This window comes from Passer domesticus, chromosome 6, assembly GCF_036417665.1.
Source record: "Passer domesticus isolate bPasDom1 chromosome 6, bPasDom1.hap1, whole genome shotgun sequence".
Taxonomy (NCBI): Eukaryota; Metazoa; Chordata; class Aves; order Passeriformes; family Passeridae; genus Passer; species Passer domesticus.
In genome coordinates, this window is record NC_087479.1 from 9,677,478 (window position 1) to 9,703,618 (window position 26,141).

Sequence of the window (26,141 nt, forward strand, 5' to 3'; positions counted from 1 at the left end):
GCTGTCCAGCCTGGAGCAAACACAGAAGTGCCACAGACAAATGGATGTTGCAGGTTTCCATGATGGACCTGTGGGGCCCAGGGCTTCATTCCTCTTCCTAGTCTTCTTGTGGTTTCAGACCCTTTTTTAATTGCTTTTTCTCATCAGGGAAAACAAGTATGTGAGCTGCAGGTCTTTGTTCTGTAAACTATCAAGTGCTAAGAGAATATAAGTATTATCACTGCTATTTATTTCTCCCTTTGGTGTTTTGTCTCTCTTTCCTGATTGGTTTAAGATGACGAATGTCAGAACTCTGTTGCCAGTCACACACCTCTTGGGCAAAAAGACAATGCAATGTGACATTGAACACAGTGTACCAGAGACCATCCTCCCTCTTCTGAATATCAAAATCACACAGCAAAAAGCACTTGTAACAATAGATGTATCTTTTATTCACAGATAAAAACTGAAGCAAGCTGTTATAATACATATTTATACAAAGGATTTGAAAAAACCATAAAAAGGAAGATGATTAGAAAATATGATTCATTATGAAATGTGGTATTACATACACTATTAAACCTTTTCAAAAGTATTTGTTTGGCAACAATTTATCAATAGTTTCCACACTTAAGTGGCCTCCTTCAAAAAAGCACAAATCTCATGCAGCATGTATAAACTTGATCCTGAGGGTTTGCCTTCCTTAGAAAAACTGTAAAAAGATATACTATTTGTCTTAAAAGTTCAAAATGCAAATGCTATATTTATAGTCAAAACTATATAAAAATATGGACCTAACTTAACATTTACAAAAACTTTTTGCTCCTTTTTTTTTGCTTGTTTTATGGTTTTGGTAATAAACATAATTCTCAATTCCTGCAGTCAGAGAGGAAAAAAGAAAACCAAAACAAACCACAGTGCCCTTTGTAGACTTCCTCACATAAAGTTTACGATTCCAAAAAAGACCAGGTCTATGAAAAGTGAGGTTAGTAACCAAGGAAGTAGGTAAGCAGTTAATATATATCTATATATGTATATATAAAATGGAAAACAAACATTTATTTTGATCTGAAAAAGCAATAATACAAAACCTGAAGGTAAAACAATCATCTCAAAATGCCATAATACTCCTTCTCAATAGATAAATGTTCATAAAAATATTTTGAACCCTAAACAAGAAAACAATTATAATACAATTTTAATTCTGCTACATAAAACAGCTTTTCTATGAAACAAGAAGGCAAGTTCAGGTATGAAAACATAATTTACTTATTGCTTTTGCTACAATGTTGTTTGTTTTTACATATAGTCATAAATACACTATACAGTATAAAATATTTTGTAGGAATACATTTTGTGGTCTGCTTAGGTTTGCTGGCTTTAATTCTAGCACCAAATACAAAAATGAAAATCAAATGAACTTTAAAGGCACTTCCATTTCATGTTTGTTTGTTAATTAACATCAGGGTTTGTACTAAATTGCTTCACTTCCCTCTGGTAGAAGCAACACTTGTTCCTACTTTTACCTTTGTACAGCTCAGGTCACGTTGAGGCACCAAATGATTTATGAACATTCCCACTCCTCAGCTGTTTCTTTCTCTTACAACATTCATTGTTGCTTTTTAGTCTTCACCTTTCCTCCTTCACTTCCCAGCTACTTTATCCGTTTACTTCTTCATGCTGGACGACCCAGCCTCACTTGCCCAGTCCCTTGAGAAACCTCTCCTCAAACCTCCACCTCCCGCACTCCGTCCTGCGCATCGCTGATCCCGATATCAAAGCACGTCACTATCATGATGTGTGACTTGCACAGATTAACACACTGCTCCAGCTCCTCTGTCACTTGTTCCAGTGCCTCCAGGTACTCCTGTGACTCCTTATCCAGATCAGGATCCACTTCAACTGTCAGACAAGAAAGTACTGAGTAAGAGAAGCAGCTTATCATAAAACATTATTCTATCACAAAGCAGCCAACATGGTAAAATTTAGTTTTTCTTGAACTAAGACTTTCTTCCTTCTTTGTTCAGCAGATAAAAAACTCTGCCTTGAGGCTCCAGTTATGCACAACACTCAGTCTGGGAACAAATCTCATGCCTCAATTTCCCAGCTATAACATGGATATATGGAAACAATTTTTTCCTTCTTTGGAAAGAATAATAATAAAAGACTAATAAAAATCACATTTAATATTAGCAGCACCATTTTAATGTTCTCTTCTGGTTTGTTTGGATTTTTTTTTTTTAAATAGCACATTACAGAAACACAGACTGAGTCACAGAGTATTTTAGGACTCAATTCAGCAAAATATCTTAGCAATTGATTAAGTTTTTCAGTGGGAGTGCTGACATGCTGAAATTATGTTAGAGGCTAATCATACTGCTGTTTTTGCAAAATACTTACAATCTTCCTTCCACTTGTTTGGATCCATCATCAACCTGCACTTTGTCTCTTCTAACTCTTCCTTCAGAAATTCGTGCTTTGCCTTTATTTCCCTGATTCGCTGCTGGCGCCTCTCTAGTATCTTCAGCTTGGTATGGAAATACATCAGACCCTTTTAAGACACAGAAAGACCATTCCATGAATTTTCCTGCTGCAAGCCAGCCTATAACAGTCTGACAAAAATTGCTCCCAGCTCACTACTTGTAAGAATGAACAGGTGGGTTGTTTTATTTGGTTGTGGAGTTGGTGGGGTTTTTATGGGTTTTCAGGGGGCCTTTTTATTTGAAGTTTACATTAATGGATTCTAATCTAGAGCAACTGCAAGCTACATCACTTGAGCATTTGTTGCACTTCTCTGAATTAGCAAACATCTCTTAATACATTCTGAAATTACTACTGTTTGTAAATAATTCTTTTTTCCAGTAATGAAAATGATAAACACAGCCTAATGATCATGTCAGAGTTCTAGTTAGTACTAAAACATGAATTCTTATTTTCTAAAAAGCATTCCTACCTTCTCAACATCCTGGAAAGGCTATTACAAAAGAAAGGGGAAAAATGCATCAGTAGAACATAGAATTCTGGTCTCTAAAATAGAATTAGTTGAAGTGTTTTCCAATTACAAGTAAGTCAAACTCAGTATATCCCTGATTTAATAGAATCCTGTCATTTACATAAAGAGTTAATGACCCTATCGTTGAGGGAGGCTGTAAGGTTCCACCAGCCAGGCCAGGATTATGAAGTCTTCTCATAATGTATTCATTGGTAACTTCCTTTTACACCATCAGTCATGTTAGACACAATTAATTTTAGACAGTAATCATTTTCATTTTCTGTGTTAAGGGTACCCCAACATATGAATTGTAAAATTAATAATTACAGTACTTTAATTGCACTCAATTTCCTGAACACATACATTCTGGTATTCAAGCAAGGACTTTGTGTGTATATTGTAATTTGTCTACAGTTGTAAAATATGTCCTGACCTCAGTTTCCTCTTGTCTGTGTCGCTGTAATCGTTCCACATCATCAATCTCATAAACTTTAATTTCAAATGGCTCTTTCAAAGTGCCTGGCAAAGGTGGTAGATCAACCCATTGGCCAGTGACACTGGGTTTTCTTCCTAAGGAGGCAGCATCTGGCAATGGTGCAGGAATCAGTCTGCGCCGCTGGAGACCTAAAATACAAAAACAAACATTCCTCAGGCTCTAAGAGACTAACACACTGCAGAACATACTGCAGTGAATTAAAGAAAGATCTAGGTTCTCAATATACTTAGGAAGAAATGTTTTTCTTGATCTTTTCCTTTTAGTAAAATACCCTCAGGCTGCTAATTGAGTTACTGCCTTGACAAAGTAGGCTTCACTTGGTTCCCAGATGGGAGCAACAGCAGTTCCTCTCCCAAAGCAGATGTCTGTACATCAGTTCTTTATTCTCTCCTTGCAGAAATATTTTGCCTGGATTGATTTTTCTTTGGTGGACTACAATGGTATTCATTACCTTGCAAAGGCAGTGTGATAGTGAATAACCTAAAACTAATACTGATAATGACTTACTTATCTGGAAATCTTCTGCTCTCCCAGTTAAAGCCAAGCAAGACTATCTAAGATCCCTGTCACTGCACTACATCTTTGCAAAGCTCAAACAGTTCCCTCCAGAACTACTGCTGCTATTTTACGGTGCTAAATACCATCAGTTTTCAGTGATTTTGTGGGATTGAGAGGCATTCAGAAGGCATCAACCCAGCTACAACTTGAGCACCTCTAATGTTGAGACATCCCACACATTTGCACCAGCACCCAGAATGCTCAGTGCATGACAAAACTCACCAGTTCTGGGAGCCTTCAACACAATGCTTCCAGATTTTCCAAGAAAATTATACTGCTCCATTATCCTGCTAAGGTTCAAGCTTCATGAAACTGAGACTGACTTACATCCTTCAAAAATGCAAGAGCTGGCACGCTGTTTCCCAGCAGGTTTTTTGTGATTATTAAGTTTCTTAGCATTCTCTAAAAAGCGGACCTTTACAGTACATGTCTCAAGCTTGACTACATGCATAGAGCTGGTCAGGCAATATTAACAAGCCTGCAGCCCAATCCGTAAGAAAAGGAGGGCTGAAGGCCACTAGAAACAAGCTGTAATGACACAAGGTAGCAGTAAGTGTAAGCTGGCTTTAGGTGACCGGTGACAATAAATTTAGTACTTAATTGCCTCTTCTTATTAACAACTAACTCGGAGGTGAAGAGTCTTGTTTCTTCTGCTCTTACCAAAGGCACCACATCAAACAGACAAGGCAGCTCTGCTCAAAGGACAATGCTGCCAAAATAACTTCGGGGCTAAGACCTCTACAGGAGATGTAAGCACAAGTCAAGCCTGTCAGGTAAGTCATGAACTCCAACATAAATAAATAAAATCCCAGCAGGTACCCTCATAGCAAAACACCTCCACTGATACCCCAAAAGTTATCTACAAGCATCTCTCATTCTTAATTGCATCCTTGCTGATTTCTAAGTAACAAGAACAAAACATGAATGTTTTCAAAAGGGGAAGACTTGATTCTACTTCTACAAAATCATTCTCACAAGCCCAATCCATTCAGCCTGAATTACCACTACTGTCCTGTCAGACACAGCCACACACTGTAACCCTGACCCTGTAACTGCTGACAGGAGATCCCTCTGAGGAGGACACCAAACAGATATGGTCAAACACATGCAATAAGCAGGCAAACTTCATCTCCTTCCGCTGTACAAGCCATGTTCAACATCATTTCTCCCTTACAGGATAAGGAGACAGGTTTACAGTGACATACATGGGAGTAAGATGTGTCCTTAAATCCAGAGACTCCAACATAGTCTGGTGTTACACAAATCACTCCAAGAATATCTAATAATGTGCAAAGATTACAATTATTTTCGAACAATAATAGGTCTGAACCAAACATTTCTTGTAAGAAATATTTGATGCACTTCCTGGTAAACCGCATTTCATGCATAAAACACATTATTTTCTCAAAGTATACAGCACTCCAAAAAAGTAATACATAATTTACTGATATAGAGCAATTACAACTGGAAAAAGAAATAGTTTGTCATTTTTAAAGACCTTATAAGTATTTCCTGGGGCAAAAACAAATACAAATCCATCTGTGGGTAATGCCTTCTCAATGTGTGTGCAACTTATACAGCAGTTAATATTGATTTGTGGGAAAGGTTTAAGAGGCAGATATGCTATGGAAAGAGAAGAGCAGCAAATATTATACTAAGTTTCCAAAATGATCTATCACTTGCTGAAGCAACTCAGTTTCCTTGACCAGAAAGCCCCATGAGATCAACTTCATTCATTTGGTTTTACTGCCAGAACTGAGCATCATGGGCATCTACAGGGATTGCAGTAATTGCCATTTTCCAGTCAGAAGTTCAGACCCAGCACATTGCTGATATTAGTTCCTAGTGTATTTCCAGCAGTCAGTACACCAGGTTGCTGAAGGAGGCTGCTGGTCATGATCTACATGGCACTGGTTGCCATCGGTTCATTACAATACCACAGGATCTCAAGCTAGATCTGAGAAATGAACACTGTAACACCAACCATATGAGCCAGATTTTGAAGCTGATTACAAATACACTTGGACTGCAGCTGCACTTACATGAGCACCAGCAGTGAGAGCAATAAGAAAAGGCTCCAGAGGGAAGGGGACCTGGCCCCCACACGCCCACCTTTTCTTGGCATGGTCAGACACAGTGAGCCAGAGTTGCCTCTTCCAAGCAACTCTCACAGTCAGTTTCCTACTCCATATAGCATACACACACAGAGCCTAAAATTTCTTAATATAAATACTATTAGAGTGCAATACAATAATGTTGTGATTAGCTAGTAGCATTAACCTAAGAGTCACTGCATCTTATACACACGCCCTACTGCTCTAAGCCTTACCTTAGGGTAATCTAATGCACATTCAGCAATCCTCATTAATTCACAAACTCTCTTCTCCCCTCCCAGCCTAGTCCTTTGTTTCTTAACTAGAGTCCTGGCCTGCCTCTCTGGCATTCCCTCACAGACACCTAACAGCAGAGCTCCTCCTCTCCTCACTGCCCTTCTCTCACCAGTCGTCCAGGATCACTCACTCACTCACAATCCTCACAAAAACTCATCAGCACCTCACTTACCCAACCCAGCCACAACACCCTCCTATGTGGGCCACTGTGGCCCTGGCCCTGCTGAGGGAGGAAGGAATGTCCCCCACCTGCCAGCAGCCACCTGCTGCCTCCTCCCTCACAGGGAGGCTGCCGGCACCCCGGGGCACCCACACCTCTCCTGCCCTCTCCACCACAGCACCTGTGTCACACCTGCAGCTTTGAAGTAAAATAAATGACAAGTAGCTGCTGTCACAGCAATACACATGAACACACAAGTGCATGCAGTCAGTCCACCTCCCTTCTTTTAGCTCCCTCCAAGCCTCCTCTCCTCACTGTCAGAGATGCCACAAAACGCCTCCATCCTCAGGGTGCAGTGGAGCACCAGCAAACACATGGCCACCTGCCCCTTCATGTCCTACCTGTTGACCGTTTCTTGGGGGATTTAAGGCTCCTCATCCGACCCGGCGAGGACATCCCGCTCTCGCTCATGGAGTCGTGTGCCGAGGAGGCACTGCCGGTGGCCTCGCTGTCCCGAATCATGCTCTCGTAGCCGCTGCTGCCCCCGCTGTGGTAGAAGAGAGCCGTCCTGCCCATGGCTGGCGGCAGCTCCCCGCTCAGGACGCTGCTGTTGTCACTGCCATGCCCGCTGCTGTAGCGCTGCGGCCGCCGCGGGGCCGTGATCTTGCTGTAGGGCGACGGCAGCACCGGCATCTGTGACTTCTCGTCGCTGAGGTTGATGCCGCTGTCATTGCCGCTGTCAGAGTCGGTGGAGCCTCGGAAGTGTCCTGCCTTGGCAGAGCCGCCCGACACCAGCTCGTTCACGCGGCTGTTGGCCGCCCTCATGGCCTGCTTGGTGCCCATGATGGTCCCGCGGCCGGGTTTGCCGCTGACAGGCTGCACAGAACGGGGGGCTGCCTTCCCAGCAGGGGCCATGCCAGCGCCCTTCCCTGCAGGCTGTGCCAGGGACTTCACAGAGGAGCTGAGAGACTTTGACCCACTGGCAGAGAGGCCCCGGTTTTTATTCCCATTGGCTTGCACCTTCTGGTTAGCTGTGGGTTTTCCCTGGTTGTTTTTACCAGGTGCAGGAGCAGTGAAGGGCAGCGGTAAGCCCATACTGGAAGCAACAGGAGGGACCCCCAGCCTGGGGACAGAGCGCCCTGCACGGCTGCTGCCAGTGCTCCCGCTGTCCCTCACCATGCTTGCTTTGGATCCAACTGATGTCAGGCTGTCACACCTCTCCAGAGACATGTGGCTCCCGTATCGGTGCACACTTTCACTCTTTGACGCCTTCACCTTTAAGCTGGACGTCATCTTGGGCAAAGAGTGGTCACCCTTCAAGTTCATTTTGTAGCTGGCACTTTCACTAAAGTAAGAGCCAGCTTTCAACCGCAAATCTGCTTCGTCTTCAGCCTTTGGTGTGGCAGCTCTGGCAAAGTCCAGGCCAGAGGCTTTCCCCCCACCATTGCCCAGACCAACAGGTTTCTGCTCCAGGCTCGATTTACGTACTGGAGGTGTTGGAGGTGTTGGCCCACCTGGCCTGGGCAACATGGTTGATTTCTGTGGTGCGTTCTTCTTTCCCAGGGATGATTTCAAGCTGCCAGTGGCCAGAGGAGCATCCGAATTCCCTCGGATCACACACTCCGGCAAAGTACTGTTAGCGTGTGACACTGGCGTCACTCCCAGTGTGGTGGCTCCTCTCTTCAGCTGTGGCATCTTCATCGCAATTTCTGACTTCTTGGCAGCTCCGCTGGAGGATTTGCAGGCCATTTCACAACCATCCACAACCCTCTGTGAACAGCCAAGCATAGTCTGTGACTTTGTTGGCCTGGACTCTGTGCCAAAACCCTGGGCAGCTTTTTCTGGCTGCTTCTCAGTACCAAACGTGTGAGATTTTGGAGACAGAAGTGACTCTGCAGGTTTTGCTTCCAAGTGATAATCGGTGCGTAACAGCCAAGGATCTTCAAATATACCATGCGGATTCTGCAGCTCTTTATAGCTGAGGACAGTATTATTGTGGATTGGAGAAGAGGTAGTTTTTGTTTTCCTAGGAAGACTAGAATGTATTGTTTCTATCACAGGCGCATCACGAGAATTACTAAATTTGATTTTTACTGGCTGATCAGTGACACAAAAAGCACTTTTTATCTGAGATGCTTTGGTAGTTTCAGAGGTTTGAGAGCTTTTACTGATGCCTGAGGAAAGCTTGCTGGAACTCAAGCTCTCACTCTCCAGCTCAGAGAAGCAAAATCCACTGTCATTCAGAGCACTTTTCAGGGGGACACATAAATGGGATGAGTCCAAGTTGAAGGGTTCCTCAGACTTATTACAGTTGTAAGATGACTGTGCGACAAAACTGTCACTAGACTGGGCTCCATCACTTTCAATTGTACAAATGCTGACTTCACTAAGCCATGAACTGATGGAGGAACGTCTGCTGCTGGTAAAGGGATCCTTAGCAAAGGGCACAACAATATCAATATTTACACCAGTAGAAGTCTCCTGTGAGGTATAAGCATCAAACTCATCATTTATGCTGCTGATAATACTGACCGGCCTCGAACCCGATGCAAGGGCCTGAAGGGAGCAGTCACTGTTAAAGCTAATGATACTGGAAGGTCTCCCATTATCCATAATTCCACTAATAGAGAGCTCTTCCACCACTGTGAAAACAAGCTCATCCTCTCCATTCAGCTCAACAGGCTGCTGCAAAGTCACTGTAGTGGTCAGTATATCCCGATCAAAACACTTCCCTCTGAATGCTGACCTGAAGCTGTGTACCTCTATCGCACCCGACTGACTCTGCGTGTTGCTACCAACAAGGAATGTGCTTCCTCCTAAAGGGTTTTGCTCAGGTTTGTTTCCCATCTGTTTGCTCATTCCCACAGGAGGAGTCCGAACTGCATTGCTGTTGTCAGGCTCCAAATTCTCAGCTTTGGAGCTTGGGGAGTGTTCTCTCTGCTGTGGAGGGGGAGGCGCTGGGCTTGGCAAGGGTCTCTTCATGTACAAGGACTTTTCCTTAGTGACACACTCAGCTGTGGCCTTATTCTGCTCTGGATTCCTCAAAGGGCTACACCTTGGAGTCTGCAGGGAATCAGTGATTGTCTCTCTCTCCCCCTCTAGGACAGAGTCTATTATTTTGTTGTCAGCTCTGCTCTGCAGCTTGGAAAGCTCTGCTTTCAAGTGAGATGTGCTATTTTCTTGACAGTTGCCATTGCTACCCCTTGGTGCAACAGACTGGAAAGGAAGGTTATATCCTTTTTTGGGAGATGCAGTTTCTTGCAGAATCGGTTTCTTAAGTCCTCCAGAAGGAGAGGATACTTTTTCCTTTATCAACTTAGACTGTGCATTTTCTGTACTTCCAGGAACAGGACTACAATTGGACCCTACAGAGATTTCTCCACAAGCAAATTTCATGGGTTCCTCACTTCCATCAATGCACTCTAACCTTTCCTGCAGTTCAGCAAAAGTGTTGCATTTGAAATGGTCCTTGTCAGAACTCCTACTAACAGCAGAATTATCTTTATTTCTCTTCTTATTTAGGGATGGGATAATGGGAACAAACTCTGGTGGACCTTCATTATCTGTCAATTCCCTGTCAGACAAAGCTGCACCATTGGGACCAACATAGATGACAGTATCACAAGACTGTTCACTGCTGGAGGAATAATCAGGATCACTGGATATATTCAGGACAGGAAGGTCAGGGTCAAGAGCAACAGTTCGAGGGTGGAATGGTCGCAAATGGGGCGGTCTCCGGACATGTCCTTCCTCACATGAACTCTCTCCTCCAGACGAGCTGGATGCATACTGCAAATGACAAGTAACAGTAAATTTATTAGTAGTAATTGATGAATAAGTATATACATGCACAGAAAGTGATTAAAAGGTCAGGTTGCAATAAAAGCTGTGCTTTGTGTATCGTATCATAACTACATTTAGTGGATAAATATTAGAGGGAAGGGTAAATTAAAATAACATGCTACATAGATTTTACTGTATTAGTAATAATGTAACAATCACACCTTTTCAAATAATTTCCATTAAATATTATGCATTATCATTCTCTTCAATAGTTTTCCGTTCCTCTTCTATTGATTTTTAATTAATACTGATAGAGGCTTTTGAGATAGTTCCACATGTAAGGAAAGAAAGAATACGTGTTTGAAACAAAAAGAAGGGAATTTCAGGATAAGGACTGGGGGCAGAATGATGGCTCAGTGCCAAGTCATTTGTCAGTTCCTCTCCTGAGATTTTATGCATTTTGTATTACTTCCTACCATCGAGAAAACCCATGTTCCCCTACTGAGAGGTTAGGAAAACTCATTTTCAAATGAATTAATTTCTGCTTGTTTGTGAACCAACCTTGGATTTCTTCTTTCTCATGCGGTGTATTCGTGATGCGAGCTGAACAGTTGTGAGAGTCTCTGCATAATTGGCTGGGGAGTCAGAAATGTGTGCAATCATAGTAGTCCTGCAGTTGATGTTTCCAAGTGATTCCCTCAACAACATTGTCAACTTGTTGTCCCTGTGCAAAAAAAAATGAAAACACTAGGATTATTTAAAGAAACCCACACCTTTTTTTTTTCAGAATTTTACACCACAAGCTGTGCTTTCAGTCTCATGTACTCATGGTACATGTAGATAAGAAATATTGTTATTGACCCTTTACTGACCACACTTAAAATGTGTCTAAATGCACACATACAAAGCCACCAACATTTTATCTGCCTGTATATTTACAGTATGGTAAGTAATTTTGTTGCTTAGAAAATTGTAAACCAATGGACTGATAAATACTTTTGTCACGTATAGACCATACTACCCAAAAGAGCTCATGAGTGCTGTATTTTCAGCTGCACAGACTTAGTACCTCTGTAAGCTCTATGCAAACACTTTTAACAATAAGAAATAAAAGAAGTCAACAGAAATGGTAAGAAATCTCTAAAGAGATATAACAATGTTAGATACCAGAAATACAAGTGTCACCCCAGCTAATCTACTTTCCATTCTGCCACCTGTGGTCTGCTCTGACACAGAAAAAGAGAAGCAGAACTTATCTCTGAAGGCTTTCCTGGTGATGTAAAGCCTCCAGTGCGGACAGCAAAGCTGACAAGACAAGTGACATTTTGTCCTCCACTGGTCCTCAAGACATCTTTCTCCATGGCTCCTTGGAGTAGGAAGCTCCCTGCTCCCTGAGCAGGTCAAACCTGAGGGAACTCCTGTCATGTCTGGTCACTAAACCACAGTAGGTGACCAAGTTGAGGATCTGCCCTTCCCTATTCTAACCCATCCATCCTCTACTCCATACACAAGCCTAGCAAAGTAGCCTGAGGAAAATATCTCTCTGCTTAATACAGAAAGAAAAAAACCCACCTGTTTGAGATGCATCACTAGATAAATATGTGAAATGACATGATTGATAATGCATTATAACTTTGTGCTGTTGTTAAGACAAGTAGCAATTAAATTTAAGGACTGAAGGCCAAGTTTTGGTAAGGGTGCTTACAATGTGGCTGTTGTCTTTAAGCTGGGCTCCCCACAGGTGGGTTTGACACAAAATTGTTGTCACAGACACTCTACAAAGTAACACACCTAAACATTCACTTCTCCTAAACTAATGTGCAACGAGGTGGTCTTTTTTTTTTTTTAATTTAAAAGGTGTATCATCCAAGAAGACACACAGAAATAACAACCTTTGATGACCACACTTGATTAATACTCAATTATTTTCCAAAATTTCAGTACAATTTTTACATTTTCAAAAAGAAGAGAAAATCCTATGAAATTTGGATTAAATTATTCACTAATGTCCAGCTGGCTGAGATCAGCCAGAAATTTCAAATCCAGGAAACAAAGAGAAGAGAGAAGGAAAGAAAACAGCCATTTTCCCCTCACTTTTTTCAACAATCAAACCCTCCCCAACACTTCACCCAAATTCAGTATACCAATATACCAGTTTTAACAATCTAACTAAGAATTTCATGTTACCTGAACATTTAAAAACCTGTGTGCATATTATTATGGGCAATTAGATGAAAGATACGTGCATCTGTAGGAGTGACCTTAAAAGAAGACAGACCCCTCTCTGACTGCATTTCCTTTAACTTCATATTAGGTGAACAGTAAATTGTTGATGCAATCCATTTCTCAGGTAACTCCAACCACAAATTTAAGATAATGCAGACTTAGAATTCACTTACTTATATGGCACATGCTTAGCACCATTAATTAAGGCCAAAATTACGTTGCCCAGGGCAGAGAGAGACAGACACAGAGAGCCTCCTCCATCTCGGCTCTTGCTCAGCACTTTTTCACAGCTCCCCAGATCAATGAGATGCAGGCGACTGCGTCCTCCAGACACTACAACAAAAAGGGGAAAAACAGTTGTACATCACGTTCTTGCATGGACTTAAGCCAAACCCGGTATTCAAAATGCATTCAAATGAGGAGAATAATGAATACAGCATGGGATAATGGCTAAATTAATGTTTAATTGTAAGGAAACCAGATATTAGTCACAGCTACGAAAGTTAAAGGTGACTCAACTGGCTTGAGAGTTCATTTTTTTCTTTTTAAGTTAATTGCAAATCATTTATAAAACTAATGCAAGACCACATAATTTAAAAATAAACAATAAGGTAAGAACATTCATACTTCCTCCTTTGCCACTCTTCTCCATGCGATACTGGTATATGTGAAGAGTAAAGAGCATGTGTGAATTCCTCCTATCTTCCTCCTCACATTCAGGCTTGCTGGTGCTTCTGGCAGCAATTGCAGCATCAAGGAAAAAGGCAGCTTTCTCTGCTGTTGGGGCCCTTAGCTCACTTTGGTTTTGAAGCTTGAATATAAACAAGAACATGACTAATTAGCACAGGGGCATTTTTTTATTATTTTTTTGCTGAACGTGCTAAATCTCCAGGGCACTAAGAGAAACAAATATGTACACCATGGGAGATGGGCTTAAAAATTAAAAGCAATAAATTTTTTTTACTGGCTTAAAAGTTGTCATAATTGTTGTCAGATAAAAGGAAATAAAAAGTAGAAGAAAGTCAGGCTCAGAAAAATCTATGCTGTGCTATTCATTATACCTGGGTTCCACATATTGGATCTTCTCTCAGATAAACCCCAGGAGACTGGCCATCCTGAAGGCTGCCAGTGGCTACTTCAGCTAACAAATCCTTAAGGTTTTCATCTTTGCCACTGATCTCTACAGCAGATACTCTAATAGAGAAACGAGTTCCAGTTTTTTCTTTACGTTCATTGATCAATTTGAAGAGCCAAGAAATTGCACAGGGGATGATACCAAGGCTTTGTGTGGAGTTATCTTTCCCAATCATGGTAAAAGATTTTCCTAGAATGAAAAGACAAACGTAAACACAATTAACCTTTCTTGTACAAGGCAGTGTGTCTTCATATTGCCACCTGATATCATCATGTGCATTACATGTAATGCCATGTGCTGCACAGATAAGGGAAAAAAGAACAGATAAAAAAACTCAAAGTATTTAATTAATAACCCATGACTATTTATTCAATTAGGTTTGCAAGTTTCATAAGCCAGACCCACAGTAAATTAATGTTAAAAACATCTCTGATCTTTTGATTTTCATCACAATGCACCTACATAAACTTGCTCTTGAATAAGCTAATCTGATGCTACATTTTACCTTTTCAAATTAAAACTTACAATCACAGTGTAGAAATAAACCGTGATAAGTTTGCAAAGCTAATTAAAAAGAAATTCTAATCTATTCATATACTCCAGGTTTATTGTTCCAGGAGCTGACAGCATGTAATTACCAGACTGACATAGTAATTAACTGTAACGAATTTGGGAGCTCACCAAGCTTGACATGACCAAAGCAAAATATGCAACCATCTGCACCATTCACAACAGACTGGATTACTTCTGCTACTGTTCCAGAGCATACCTCAGCCTGAAAGAAAAATTGGAGACAAGTAAGTGAAAGAGCATATACTGCTGTGGTTTTTACTATTCTTCTGTAATGAAATGAATGATTCAATATTTTTGAGGCACAATACTCTCCCCATTTTTATGGCATCAGTCCTATTATTTTAGTAACTATGCTATCTTAAAAAATAATAAAATATGCTACTACAGCCTAAAATAGTTTTCAATTCTATTAAACCTATTCTCTTGGAATATTGATTCTATGACTAATGTAGCAAACTGAATTCTATCCAACCAGGCTTCCTGCTGGTATAATAGCTTAGCCAAGGCTATTTAGTAATAGTAGCAACTCCACTGAAATTAAGCTACTCAGGAGTGCTCACAGGAATTAAAAACACATCCATAGTGGAGAAAATGCATTAAGATCCCTGAATAAGATTTCATAGTATCACATTTTCCTCTTCCAGTGGAAACATCATCATCAATAAAGAAACCTTGCTAAAATACTTGATTGTGCTAAAACCAGTTTATCCACGTCAGGGAAGGTTTCAAACACACAATAAGATGATCTATTAAGTACAGCAACTGGGGGGCAGGGGAGGGGGCTGCTGTAAATATGTAACTACAGTGAAATGATAAGGCTCTGTTTGCAGGTGCATGGCAGCAAGCTTGCCTCCAGCAACAACACCTCCACAGAAGGAGTGGTAGTACTTCTGTGTCACTGTATCACCCAGTAGTCACCAATATCACCCAAAAACATCACAACAGACCACCCAACAGGCCTGCCACAAGGATCTGAAAAGCCATCCCAAACCAGGGGTCAACAGCCTGAAGGACTGGTGCCAAAACCAGCAGACACACAGGCTGTGACCAGCCACCTTGCAGCAGGGCTGGCAGCACAGGTAAGCAAACCTCACTTCCAGTTCTGGACTCATGTTGGGATCCCTGCTGCATACTTCTGCACAAAGACCCTGCTTGAACTTATGCAGAGTCTAAAAACAGCTTTGGGTTGTGGCCACCTGTGCTTTAGGCACTGATGTGTGGGAGAAGCTATTCCCCATCTTTAGTGCTTGTCTAGAATTTAGACTCAATAGATTTTTTCTTATCTAGTCTGGGACCCAAAAAATTAAACAAAACTCTAGGAGAAGATCTGAGGAGGAGATTATTCTTCCCTTGTCATATTTTGTCAACATTAATAGATTATTTTCACCTTTCACTATATTTTTCAGCCTATTTTTTTTCCAGCAGCCCAGACTTGGTGTAGTTCTTCAAATGTTGAATTAGTTCTTTTTAAAGCTGTTCTAGGATTTTATTTTCTGAACCAAAGATTTTTCACAGAAGGAATTATCAGATGCCCATGAGGGCAGCCTCGCTGTATATACAGCAGACTCTAATCCTCTCAAAGACCAGCCATCCTGTCTGTGTAGCAGATTTCAGGTCTGGGGCTACTACTGAATAAATGCTCCCTTTTGCAGGCCGAAAGAAAGACATGAACCACCATCAGCACAACCATCAACATAAAATAATCAGCCAAAACCACAGTATAAATAAACTGGAAAAGGTGCAGATAATGTAAAAGCTCCCTGTTCCAGTATAACAATCCCAAGAGGTTAGCTTTATCTTTCCTCCTAACAGCATTTAGTTTAACATTAAGCACATGTTTATTTCCCATTGAAAGCTGTGAGGAAGGACTTTATTTCAGTCCCATCAAATGAGTTAAAACCTAGCTGGATAGAAACTGGATTTCAAGCTGACTGTGTGCCTTTCTCTAACAAGAGAATACACAAGAAGTTAATTTTCTCAGCAAATCTATCTCCCCAGCTATTATTCCTTAATTTTACATCTCAACTAAAGAGAAGATGTAAGAATTTACCCACTTGTCTATTAATTACCATGTTCTTTTCAGGCATTAAGGTAACTCATTCAAATAAAATTCCCCAGGAACAGAAGGAACTCCTCAGGCAATCAAATGCAGTGGCCAAGAGAAGACTCAAGAGGTTTACACGAGTGACTCCAGTACCTGTGAAGCATCCTGGGGGAAAACTGCATCAAAGGCAAACATCTTTGGGACAGCAACAACACCTCTTCTGTGACCTGCATTGGAAGGCCCAGTTGCTGCTGGATCATAAAATGTGATTTGTTTTTTTCGTGGGTCTACCTTTAGGAAGGACATGGATTCAGACGTTTCGTGTGTCCCTTGAGAGGAACAAATCCTTACCATCACTTTCACCTGCAAGGATTCAGAAGAAAGCAACAACTTGAGTTCCCAGCTAAACATATGCAAAGCATTCCTCCCAAACCCACTCCCCTTCCCATGATGTGTTTGTTTGTCATGTTTAGGTGTGTCAGAACAACCGTGAGACAAAAACAGAGCCAGATTTTCCAGCCTGGGGTCTTCACTGAAATAATTAGGTTTCAAAGGTGCACTTTGTCTCTTCAGTTGACGCTGTTCCAGTTTTACCAATTCAATTTATAAATGTCTGATCTGCAAGTATGATCCACTGCAGGTGTAACACGATGACAAAGAAAAGAAAATTCTATTCTCCTGCCTTTCAAGTACCCAATGTGACCGAAGGGACACTTTGAAAACCAGTCTGAATAACACAAGGCTCAGACAGCTACTACGTTTGAAATAAGTCTAGAAACTTTCAATTTCTCATTCATATTATTCTAATAAAAAGGTGTCTCCCTTACAACTGTCCCAGGCTGTTGCCTTTATGCTGTCATTGCTAGGCTCTCCAGTGCTTAGTTGCAGATTTAATGGGGGGAAAAAAAGAAAGGAAAAGAAATCAAACCACATACCACTAAAAGGTCAAAAAGCTTGAAAAGAAACCTCTCACAAAAGTACACTTCTATTGCAGCACTAAAAATTATGATATTCTACACAGAGGTTTTTAAGACAGTATCTTTAGAAAGCTCCAACATGCTGGCTGTGATTTCCAAAGCACCTTATGGGAGCCAAGTGACTGGGTCTCAGGAAAATTCAGCAACAGCTGCACACCTGCTTCTTTTAAGCTTCCTGGATATCATACTCTTACTTTAAAAACCTGTGAAATACTGCCTCACACCCACTTACAACCATCTAGCCTTATGAAATGCTCCCATGTCAGCAAGTTTTATACACCTTGCACTGAAGTAAATTACTATTACAGGTGCAACCTCAACTCTGAACTGCCCCAGAGATCAGACTTCAGAGAAAAGCAATGTTCAGTGAGAATTACTTTTTCCATGGTGTATGAAATGTTCCAGTAACAAGCTGAACCACAGTACAATCTCCTTATTCAACTACCAGACAACTCTCACAGCACCAGAGTTAACCAGGTGGCTGAAGAGCCTCCATGGCTGCAATGTACCACAGCTGGAACAATTTACATATGCACTGCCCACAGCACCCATCAGCACCTTCACCTTCTGCAACACGGCTACTGAGCCAGGAAACACCATTCCTGCTAAAGCACAGGGGTTAGTGGTGGGCCTGGCAGTGCCGGGCTAACAGCTAGACTTGGTCTGGAAGATCCTTTCCAACCTAGACAATTCTATGGTTCTATGAGTCAGGCTCAGCTGGATATTACATGGGTTCAAAAGCACTTGTCTCTCATGAAGAATGATTCTCCATTTCAGTAAGGTTTTTACTAAATGTAACCTCAAATATGCCAGAATAACTCGACTCCTACTTCGTTCCAAGAACATTATGCCATTAAAATGGTGTGCACTTACTCCATGAACACATTCTTTATATCAAAAAATGGGCTTTACAGTCAGCACTTCCCCTTCACTTCTGTGTCCACAGAGATACTGGCAAAGGAAGAACCAAAGCTGAAAATCTACTTCAGCAAAGCACAGCATGTGAAATGCAGGCAACAAGCAGAGACCAGAGCAGGCTGAGCCACCCTCAGGCACTGAGGAACGCTCGTACCAGACAAGATGAAAAGCTGACAGCAGACACATCTGCACCCAGTGTGTGCAGTGAAATGCAGTGGCCAAGCCAGGATGATCCACAGCAGATGTGGGAGCAGCAGGAAGCACCATGCTGAACTGTCCCTGCCTTTACCAGCTGGGGAGGCAGGAAATTCAAATATTTAAGTTCTCAACTGTCCCATTCTTCCATCTCCTTCTCTCTATGGGGGCTAAGCTGCACACAAGCATCCCTACACAATTCCTCAAGCACCCTCAAAGGAAATATTTTCCACAAAGCAGCTCTAAGAGCTTTTCTCCAACATTTCTTCCAAACAAAGAGGTTAAGAAACAACCAACCCTTCCCATAAACACTGCAGGAGGCTCCATCAAACATAGCAGCAAATTCTTCTACCTATTGACTAAGCTGTCCCCTGATTCAACACTTTCTTTTCTTTCACCTTTCACAGTAATACAAATATGAAAATACAGTCCCAGAAAACAAGCAAACCTTAGAATAAATGAAACAGCTGCCTCAAAAGCAAAGTGCATCAGAGGTGACACACTCAAGGCTGTTTCCCCATAAAAGCTGCATGAAGCCAGCTTTGTGTATTAGCCTGCTAGCTCAACCTTGACATGCTACCAAGGTGCTCATAAAAAATAACCTCCCTCAGGGCAAAAAAAAAAGAAACAAAACATAAATATATAAATATATGTAAGTATAAATGCCCACTTCAGGGTCACTTGATTAAAATGAATTTTAAAATATATGCTGTTTTCGAAGCACTTATCTAAACAGTCCTTTCTGTTCTCTCTTCCATCTATTATTAGATTATAGCAGCCAGAGCTTGGATAAGAGGAAAATTGGCTTGCTCCTGACCTAAACAGCAAGTTACCTCCATCAGAGCATTGCTCCCCCTAAACACAATGATGGCTTCAGCCACAGAAAATCCTTGTGTGACAAATTAGCTTTTTAAGACCACCTCTCTGAATCAGAAAGATACTAAAATAGCTTCCCATAATGGATCAGATCCCAAACTTAACAGGTCTCAAGGGTCATCTCCATGTTTACAATAGAAGTGAGCTTTCAAGACAAATGTGAGGGGAGAGAGAAAAGCAGCCTGAGGGACTTCCCCTTTTAGTGTTTTGTGTTTAAAAGCTGGTTTTCAGAGTAGAAAAACAGATTTCATATTCAGTTTTCCTGCCCACTAAATATATCTGTAAGTGATATCTATCAGCAATTGCAGAGTTATAATGTGCCACACTCATTCATGATGCTGAGCCAGGCTGATTTCACTCAGAAATAAAGCAGAAATGCTCATGGAAGTACCATCAAGCACAAAGATTACTCAAACATATCCCTTCATAAGAGCAAAAACTGAGAGCAAGCAGATCCCATGTCCATGCACATGCTTCTGTGTGTAGAAAGGAAAGGTTTGATGTAATACTGTTTATTCTTCTCACACTTCCTGCATGCCTGTGGTTGAGGACCAATCTTAAGTGACAGGTTTATATTCTCAGCTCCGAAGTTCATCCCAGTATTCTTCTGGAGTTAATACTGCAGGAAAACAGTACAGTGTGAGTACTACAGAGCCAGCTTGGCTCTTGCCTGAAGGAGCAGTTTAACTGCAGCTTCTCCTGGGTGTCTTTATCTGCTTCTCATACAAAGGCATGCTCACCTGTAGAGACAGCAATACGTGGTGCAGGAAATCATCCAGAAACAAGGGCTTGCAGGGAGGGAAGGATTCAGGATAACACAGGGCCTATAAACTTGAAAGTAGCTTTGGCCCATAACTAGGGAGCAAATCAGCAGTGACTGCACTCTAATGCTTTTATTTGCTTAGGAAAATGAATTACTGGACTTGAGTGCAATTAATTTCCAGCCCACTCAAGATCCCACCTTTTGTGGGCAATTATTTGGCAGTATGTTCAGGTTTCTGGGGTCAACTCCAACTGCAGTGGTACCAGCGACTGCTTACATTTGTACAAAGCAAAGAACCACAAGAAAAGGGATTTAGAGGAGAATGACTCAAGAAATGGAAGAACAAGACAGGTCTAAAGGAAAAAGAACAGGTCAGGGGGGTGGGAATCAAAGAGAGGTAAAAGGATTGGGGGTGAGGGGAGAGAGACAACACAAAGAAGGAAAAGACTATACAAATTTGGTGATTTCAGAAAAGTCATCTCAGGCACAGGAAACCCCACAACTTTTATATTCCTTAAGGAGAGCTAACACAGACATCCATCCTGTGATGGGAATGACCCTTTTTGCTAAAAGTTGGTATTATTACTACCTTTTACCCTCACTTTTGTTGTTTCTTCTTCAATGCAGAGAATGACACAAAGTAAAAAAGAATTACAAGTGAAAGTTTATAAATATGAAGTATATAAGACTTTGTACATAGACATTCATGCAGGCACTGAATACTGGATAAAGGCTCTATTTTAATGAGGATGTTGATGGAAAAAGAGGCTCGGTTTGTATTTGAGTTCAATTTCTGTAAATAAAAATAAAAGAAACATAAATATCACAATATTTACACATTATTAACATTTTTCTCAGTGCCTGAAGACAGCCTAAGTCATGGAAACAACTGAAGTATCTCATTAATTAACTGGCTCTAATCTGGTGGGGTTTGTACACTGGGGGTTCACATTCCATTACTGAACTTTTCCAAATTCCTGTATATGCAGAAACCAGGAGGTCAGCAGAATTGCTTAAGGAAATCTTATTAAAATCAAAAGTACTTGGGAAAAAAAGATGGTAACTACATCTTGAATATGTCATTACAAGATAAAGAATTCAAAAAAATAAATAAACTAGGATCTAATTTGGAAAAGCTCTAGAAATGGGTGGCATAAGGTCAGAGGCTCCTCACCCAGCACAACAATTGGTGTCATTTTAACCTTCACTGGCAAGGGTGAGAGAGAGGTTCCAAGCAATCAAAGAACTATTTTTTTTTTTAAGTTTATCTGTCAGCCTACAGTGGAAGTCATGGCAAAGAAAGGTGACAAAAGAAAACAGCTACTAGAATTCATTTGCTCCAGCTATGCAAGGGCAAACCTAAGGGATGGATGCTGAAGCATAAGAACAGAAATCACCAGTTTTATGCAAACATATGGGATTTTAAGGAGACAAATCAGCAAAAGGGTGGATAAAAAAAAAGTGGGGGGGGGCGGGAAGAAAGAAAAGTCTTCTGTGTGGAAGACAAGGCTATGTGGAGGACTCTGGGGCAAAGCCCCATAAAGTTTTAGATTATGAGATCACTAGAGAATCACAGATCCACTCAAATGTCAGTAACCTGTTGGAGTCTGGAGACAAAACTCCAGACCTTGAGATATTTAACCTTTATGAAAGTAAAATCTAGATGGATATTTAACAGTTTTCACCTGAATACCACAATATCTCAGAAACTGAGGGATGTACATCCTGGCTGGCACCAGCCCTTCCTCCCCTTGCAGCACTCCTCCTCCTTTGACACTGGCTACTCCATTTCACACCAGAAGGTCACAGGGAGGGACCTTCTGCCCCACTGTCATGTGGAGTCACTGTTCCCATGCTGTGACCTTTTCCAGCACTGCCACGTGACCCATTGGTGTGGGCTCATAACTTCCAGATCTCCCCAACACACTGAACCAGCTTGGGTGGAGGAGAACAAGACAGGGGAGTCACACCAACCAAAATAATGGGCTGGCTTTAGGACTCGTCAAAGTGCAGAGCATCAAGAGTATGTCAGTGCTGGAAAGCAGGTCTGGAAAAAGGAAGAGACAGACCAAAAACCTGTGAAACCCAAAATTTGAAGCAACTGACAGTTGAAGGTGAGATGGATGGTCAAAGGCAAGCTAGCAATTTTATCTAGTAAGGCCCATATATTTTGGATCTGAACTGAATGGAGCTATCGCAAAGCCACACATCAAAAAACACAAAACTCCAAAACCAGTGAGGCATGTGTTGTACCAGAAGAAATCATGTCCAAGCCTGAATTTGCAAAGAGCCAGTGATCAACAGAGAGAATGACATAATCCCACATAATTCTAGAGAGAAACAGACAGGAGATTGACAATCAGGTTCTCATAGATTATTACCCCATAGGCAAAAGAGATGGAAAGACTTTAAATTCTTAAGACCAGAGAAAGGGGAAGGACCATCTCACAGTTAAAGAACCAGATTATTTGAATTCTGTTCCTAAGACTATCATGGACCTCTACAACATGTTTTAGGCAACAAATTAAAAAAAAATTGTATATATATCTTAGAAAATTGGTCATTCATCTTTCAGTAGAGGGTGTCAAACACTCTACACAGTTTAATTAGGGACAGACATGTAGACAGAGAAGACTCCAGTAATTCACTAGGTAATGAGTAGATTCCATGGCTTTTTGAATGTTGAGGAAATTAGGGTCCTGACCCAGCCAAGTATGTTAGCACAGGCATAACTGTAACATATGGTACCTCCTTCGAAATCAAAGGATGTGCAGTGTTTATGTTTTTGTAGTGATGCTTTGTTAGCATCTGATGCTTATATAGTTGTCAAGTTTCATATTAGACATAATGAGAAGGAAAAAAATGAAAAGGAATGGATTAAAAAGCATGTAAAATTTTAAAATACATGTGCTCAAGCCGTTTTTACTAAAATTAACTCTGTATTTTTGGAAGGTGCTGGCACTATACTGGAATCCATTTTAAAAATGCTGGTCATATTCTGCATTACAGTGGTATCATAATCCCTAAATGAACAAGCAATTTGGTCTTTAGCAATAAATGTCATTATAACAAATTTGAATGGACACTAAATATTCCCTAGAAACACGTATCCTTGACAGGCATTGTGCAGCCAGGAAGTTAATTTTGTCCAATGTTCACAAAATGGCGTATAACAGCAGGTTAATTAAATAACTACGTTAAGACACCCACCATTCTGAATTAAGATTTCTCACCAAGAAATTACAAGGAATTCAGATTCCATTGAATAAAGACCATTTTCCAGTGAAATCACTTATTTTTCAACTACAGTGTAAATCAAATTACAAAAGTCCTAGTTCAGAGCCAATATTTTTCATGGATTTAATTGTAACTGACAGATATATAACCCTTGCTAAATTGTTTTACCGTGGGTGGTTCTTACAAGCCTTTCATATACTGCCACTACCAATGGATGACAAATTTATATGCAAAATTGCCACACTAGCATAGAGCATCTAGCTCCCCTGGGAGAACCTAAAACAAAATTTTTTTAAAAAATCACTTCTATGTAGTACTCTGCTAAAAAAGAATTTATTCTGTAGTCTCAGAAAACATGAAGGGAAACAATTTCATTTTTTCAAGGTGAAAACAAAGTACAAGAACTTACGTATTTTTATCTCACTTTTTCACATTTTTGTTTAAGCAGTTCAAGGTGTTTTGGTAGGGATGCAAGTAGCTTGGATGATACAGTGGTACCTACATTGATAGGAGAGTGCTTACTGTGAAACATGACTTATATCAGAAATAACGCTTCAGTCATTAGGGAACGAGGAGCAGTAAAGATGACAAAATTAAGTACCTATTTGTTATCCGTCATCAAACCACCATAAGAATCAGTGAATGGGACACACAGCACACTTAAGACAGCCCTCCATGATCAGTAAATCATATCAGCAGTACCTTAGCTATGGCTTAGTAAAGCATAAATGGAAGTAAATGTCTAAAACTCATAAATGGAGAGCAGTATGCATATACCTGTCCAAGAAACATGTCTGACAATTCAGGCTCTCTTTAAATGCTCCACTTCAATTGTCTCACATAGGAGCATTCTGTCATTCTAACATTAAAAAAATTGACAGAATCCTTGGAAGAGACAAGCACTTAAAGTTGCTGTTGTAAGTGATGCAGTATTATAAAGAATGAGCTGAATAGAACCCCAGAAAATAACATTTTGCATGAAAAAGGCTTCACACCATGCTAAAGAAAAATAGCCCATTAGAATGCTATACAGCAGCCACTGTAAAAAGGATGTCTTTCTTAATACCACAATATGATAAATTATCTTAAGTAGCACATTAATGTCAGAAATTGAGTATAATCTAACTTCTTTCCAGTGACAATATTAAATGGCTTTCAGACGTCTTTCCTACTATTCTGACATTAAATTTAATAACACCCAGAGAGACCACAAAAATGATTCAGTTACAAGAATCATAGTGCACTGGATCATTGCCTTTTAAGTAGGATTCAACTAAATGGTTTGGACTCTGATGCTTTTGGCACATTCAAGAGAAAGGTATGAATTTTGCTATGTAACATTTATCAGCTGGTGTGCAAAATTCCTTTCAGTATCCAGTTTGAATTGATCCCTTTTGAAGGGATCTTCCTTTGTGCAGGAGTTTGATTTCTGTTGATTATATGAAACACAGGTCCAAGGCAGGCCTGCTGTTCTAAATTGTTGCGCCTTTTTCAACTTTTCCCTGCTTGGAATTCCCGTGTGTTAACAACCCCACAAGCACCTGTGAGAGTGTATAACATTTTGCAATCTTACTAAAGAAAATTAAGCAAAAGGCTTAATTAAAGATTTGTATCACAGGACAAGTCCACACACTGCTGCTGAAATTATTATAAGCAGAAAAAATTTGTATTTCTGAAATGTAAAAGAAATTAATAAGACATTTATTTTTCACCTTCCAGAAGACTACTTGAAACAGTGAGAAATTATAAATATAAATTGCAAAAGGTATTTAAGGGCTCTCTGCTGCAGTAAGTCTCTAATAACAAATCTATTCAACCATAAAAGCTCTATAGCAATTTCACCACAGAAGAACTGGATGATAAGCATGGAGATGATGATGTGAAATTAAGAATAAATTTAGATCTTGGGCTCACATAATCAATAACTGAGTGCAAGTGCAAGAACTGGCCATCACAATCTCTCCACATTCCTGCCTTGCCCAGCAGTGCTCAAAATGCACAGTAACTACACTTGCTGCAGCCATGCAGCTTATGAAAAGCAAGAACTCAAGCCTCTTCCTTTCCCCAAATGTGTGCTCAAATGTTCAAGACAAGATCCCACAACTGTTGGCAGGACCTGTTCAGTTCTTGACACCCCAGAAGAACACAAGATAGTCCAGATGCTACTTTCAATCAGTTCCTTAGATTCAACTGTCCCATCACCCAGTTCAGAATAACTCTCTATTTCTCTGTTGTCCCCAAAAACTATATCACATTTTCCATGTTGCTTCTGTATCTCTTACAATGTATTGAACCAACCTTGAGTATCAGTGGATGGAAAGAATGTTAAGAATTATCACTGCAGAGACAATACAGAAAGCCAGTCATATTTGCCATTATAAATGCTTCAACATGTACTTTACTCTAAGCTTCCAGTGTATTTGCAAGAAATGGGACTGCACAGAATGTGTCAGTACAAACAATAATTAGTCACTGTAGTATTCAGGCACTACTCATGTAGAATAAATAGTATTTTGGCACAGTTGGCATATCATTCATCTCCTCATTTCTTCATAAAGGGAGGCACATTCCTCTCATTGAAGCATCCTGGACACTGCAAGGGTTTCCAGTCTGTTACTCTATTTTTCATTCTTGCACAACTTCTCCTCAGAGGTGAGGGAGCAAAAGGCTGCCCCACCAGCTGTTTAACCCACTGCAACCACACAGTGACAGTGAGGGACACTGATGACAGGGGAATGATCACCCAAACCACAACAGAGTACCAACCACAGCCACAGATGCTGTGGTAGGAAAAAGTGACTACAGAATTCATCACTGATTCTGTTCCATATATGGGTAT

General features: G+C 40.7%; 1 protein-coding gene across 8 annotated transcripts in view; it reads right to left on the bottom strand.

Annotated features, from left to right (window-relative positions):
- Nucleotides 1-407: 407 nt before the first annotated feature.
- Nucleotides 408-26,141, bottom strand: part of KIF26A (kinesin family member 26A) — a 96,205-nt gene continuing 70,471 nt past the window's right edge. For 5 of the 8 annotated variants that reach the window (XM_064423182.1, XM_064423181.1, XM_064423186.1 and 2 more), the window contains 11 exons: nucleotides 16,490-16,699; nucleotides 14,401-14,494; nucleotides 13,646-13,908; nucleotides 13,212-13,395; nucleotides 12,758-12,917; nucleotides 10,920-11,082; nucleotides 6,977-10,364; nucleotides 3,405-3,595; nucleotides 2,933-2,953; nucleotides 2,380-2,530; nucleotides 408-1,881 (listed from right to left, as the gene is read on the bottom strand). In XM_064423182.1, coding sequence (XP_064279252.1) covers nucleotides 1,706-1,881; nucleotides 2,380-2,530; nucleotides 2,933-2,953; nucleotides 3,405-3,595; nucleotides 6,977-10,364; nucleotides 10,920-11,082; nucleotides 12,758-12,917; nucleotides 13,212-13,395; nucleotides 13,646-13,908; nucleotides 14,401-14,494; nucleotides 16,490-16,699 — 5,001 coding nt within the window. In that variant the 3' untranslated portion in view covers nucleotides 408-1,705. Of the gene's footprint in view, nucleotides 1,882-2,379; nucleotides 2,531-2,932; nucleotides 2,954-3,404; nucleotides 3,596-6,976; nucleotides 10,365-10,919; nucleotides 11,083-12,757; nucleotides 12,918-13,211; nucleotides 13,396-13,645; nucleotides 13,909-14,400; nucleotides 14,495-16,489; nucleotides 16,700-19,811; nucleotides 19,866-26,141 lie in introns of those variants that run through there. The other 3 variants (XM_064423187.1, XM_064423183.1, XM_064423189.1) reach the window with 2 other exon arrangements.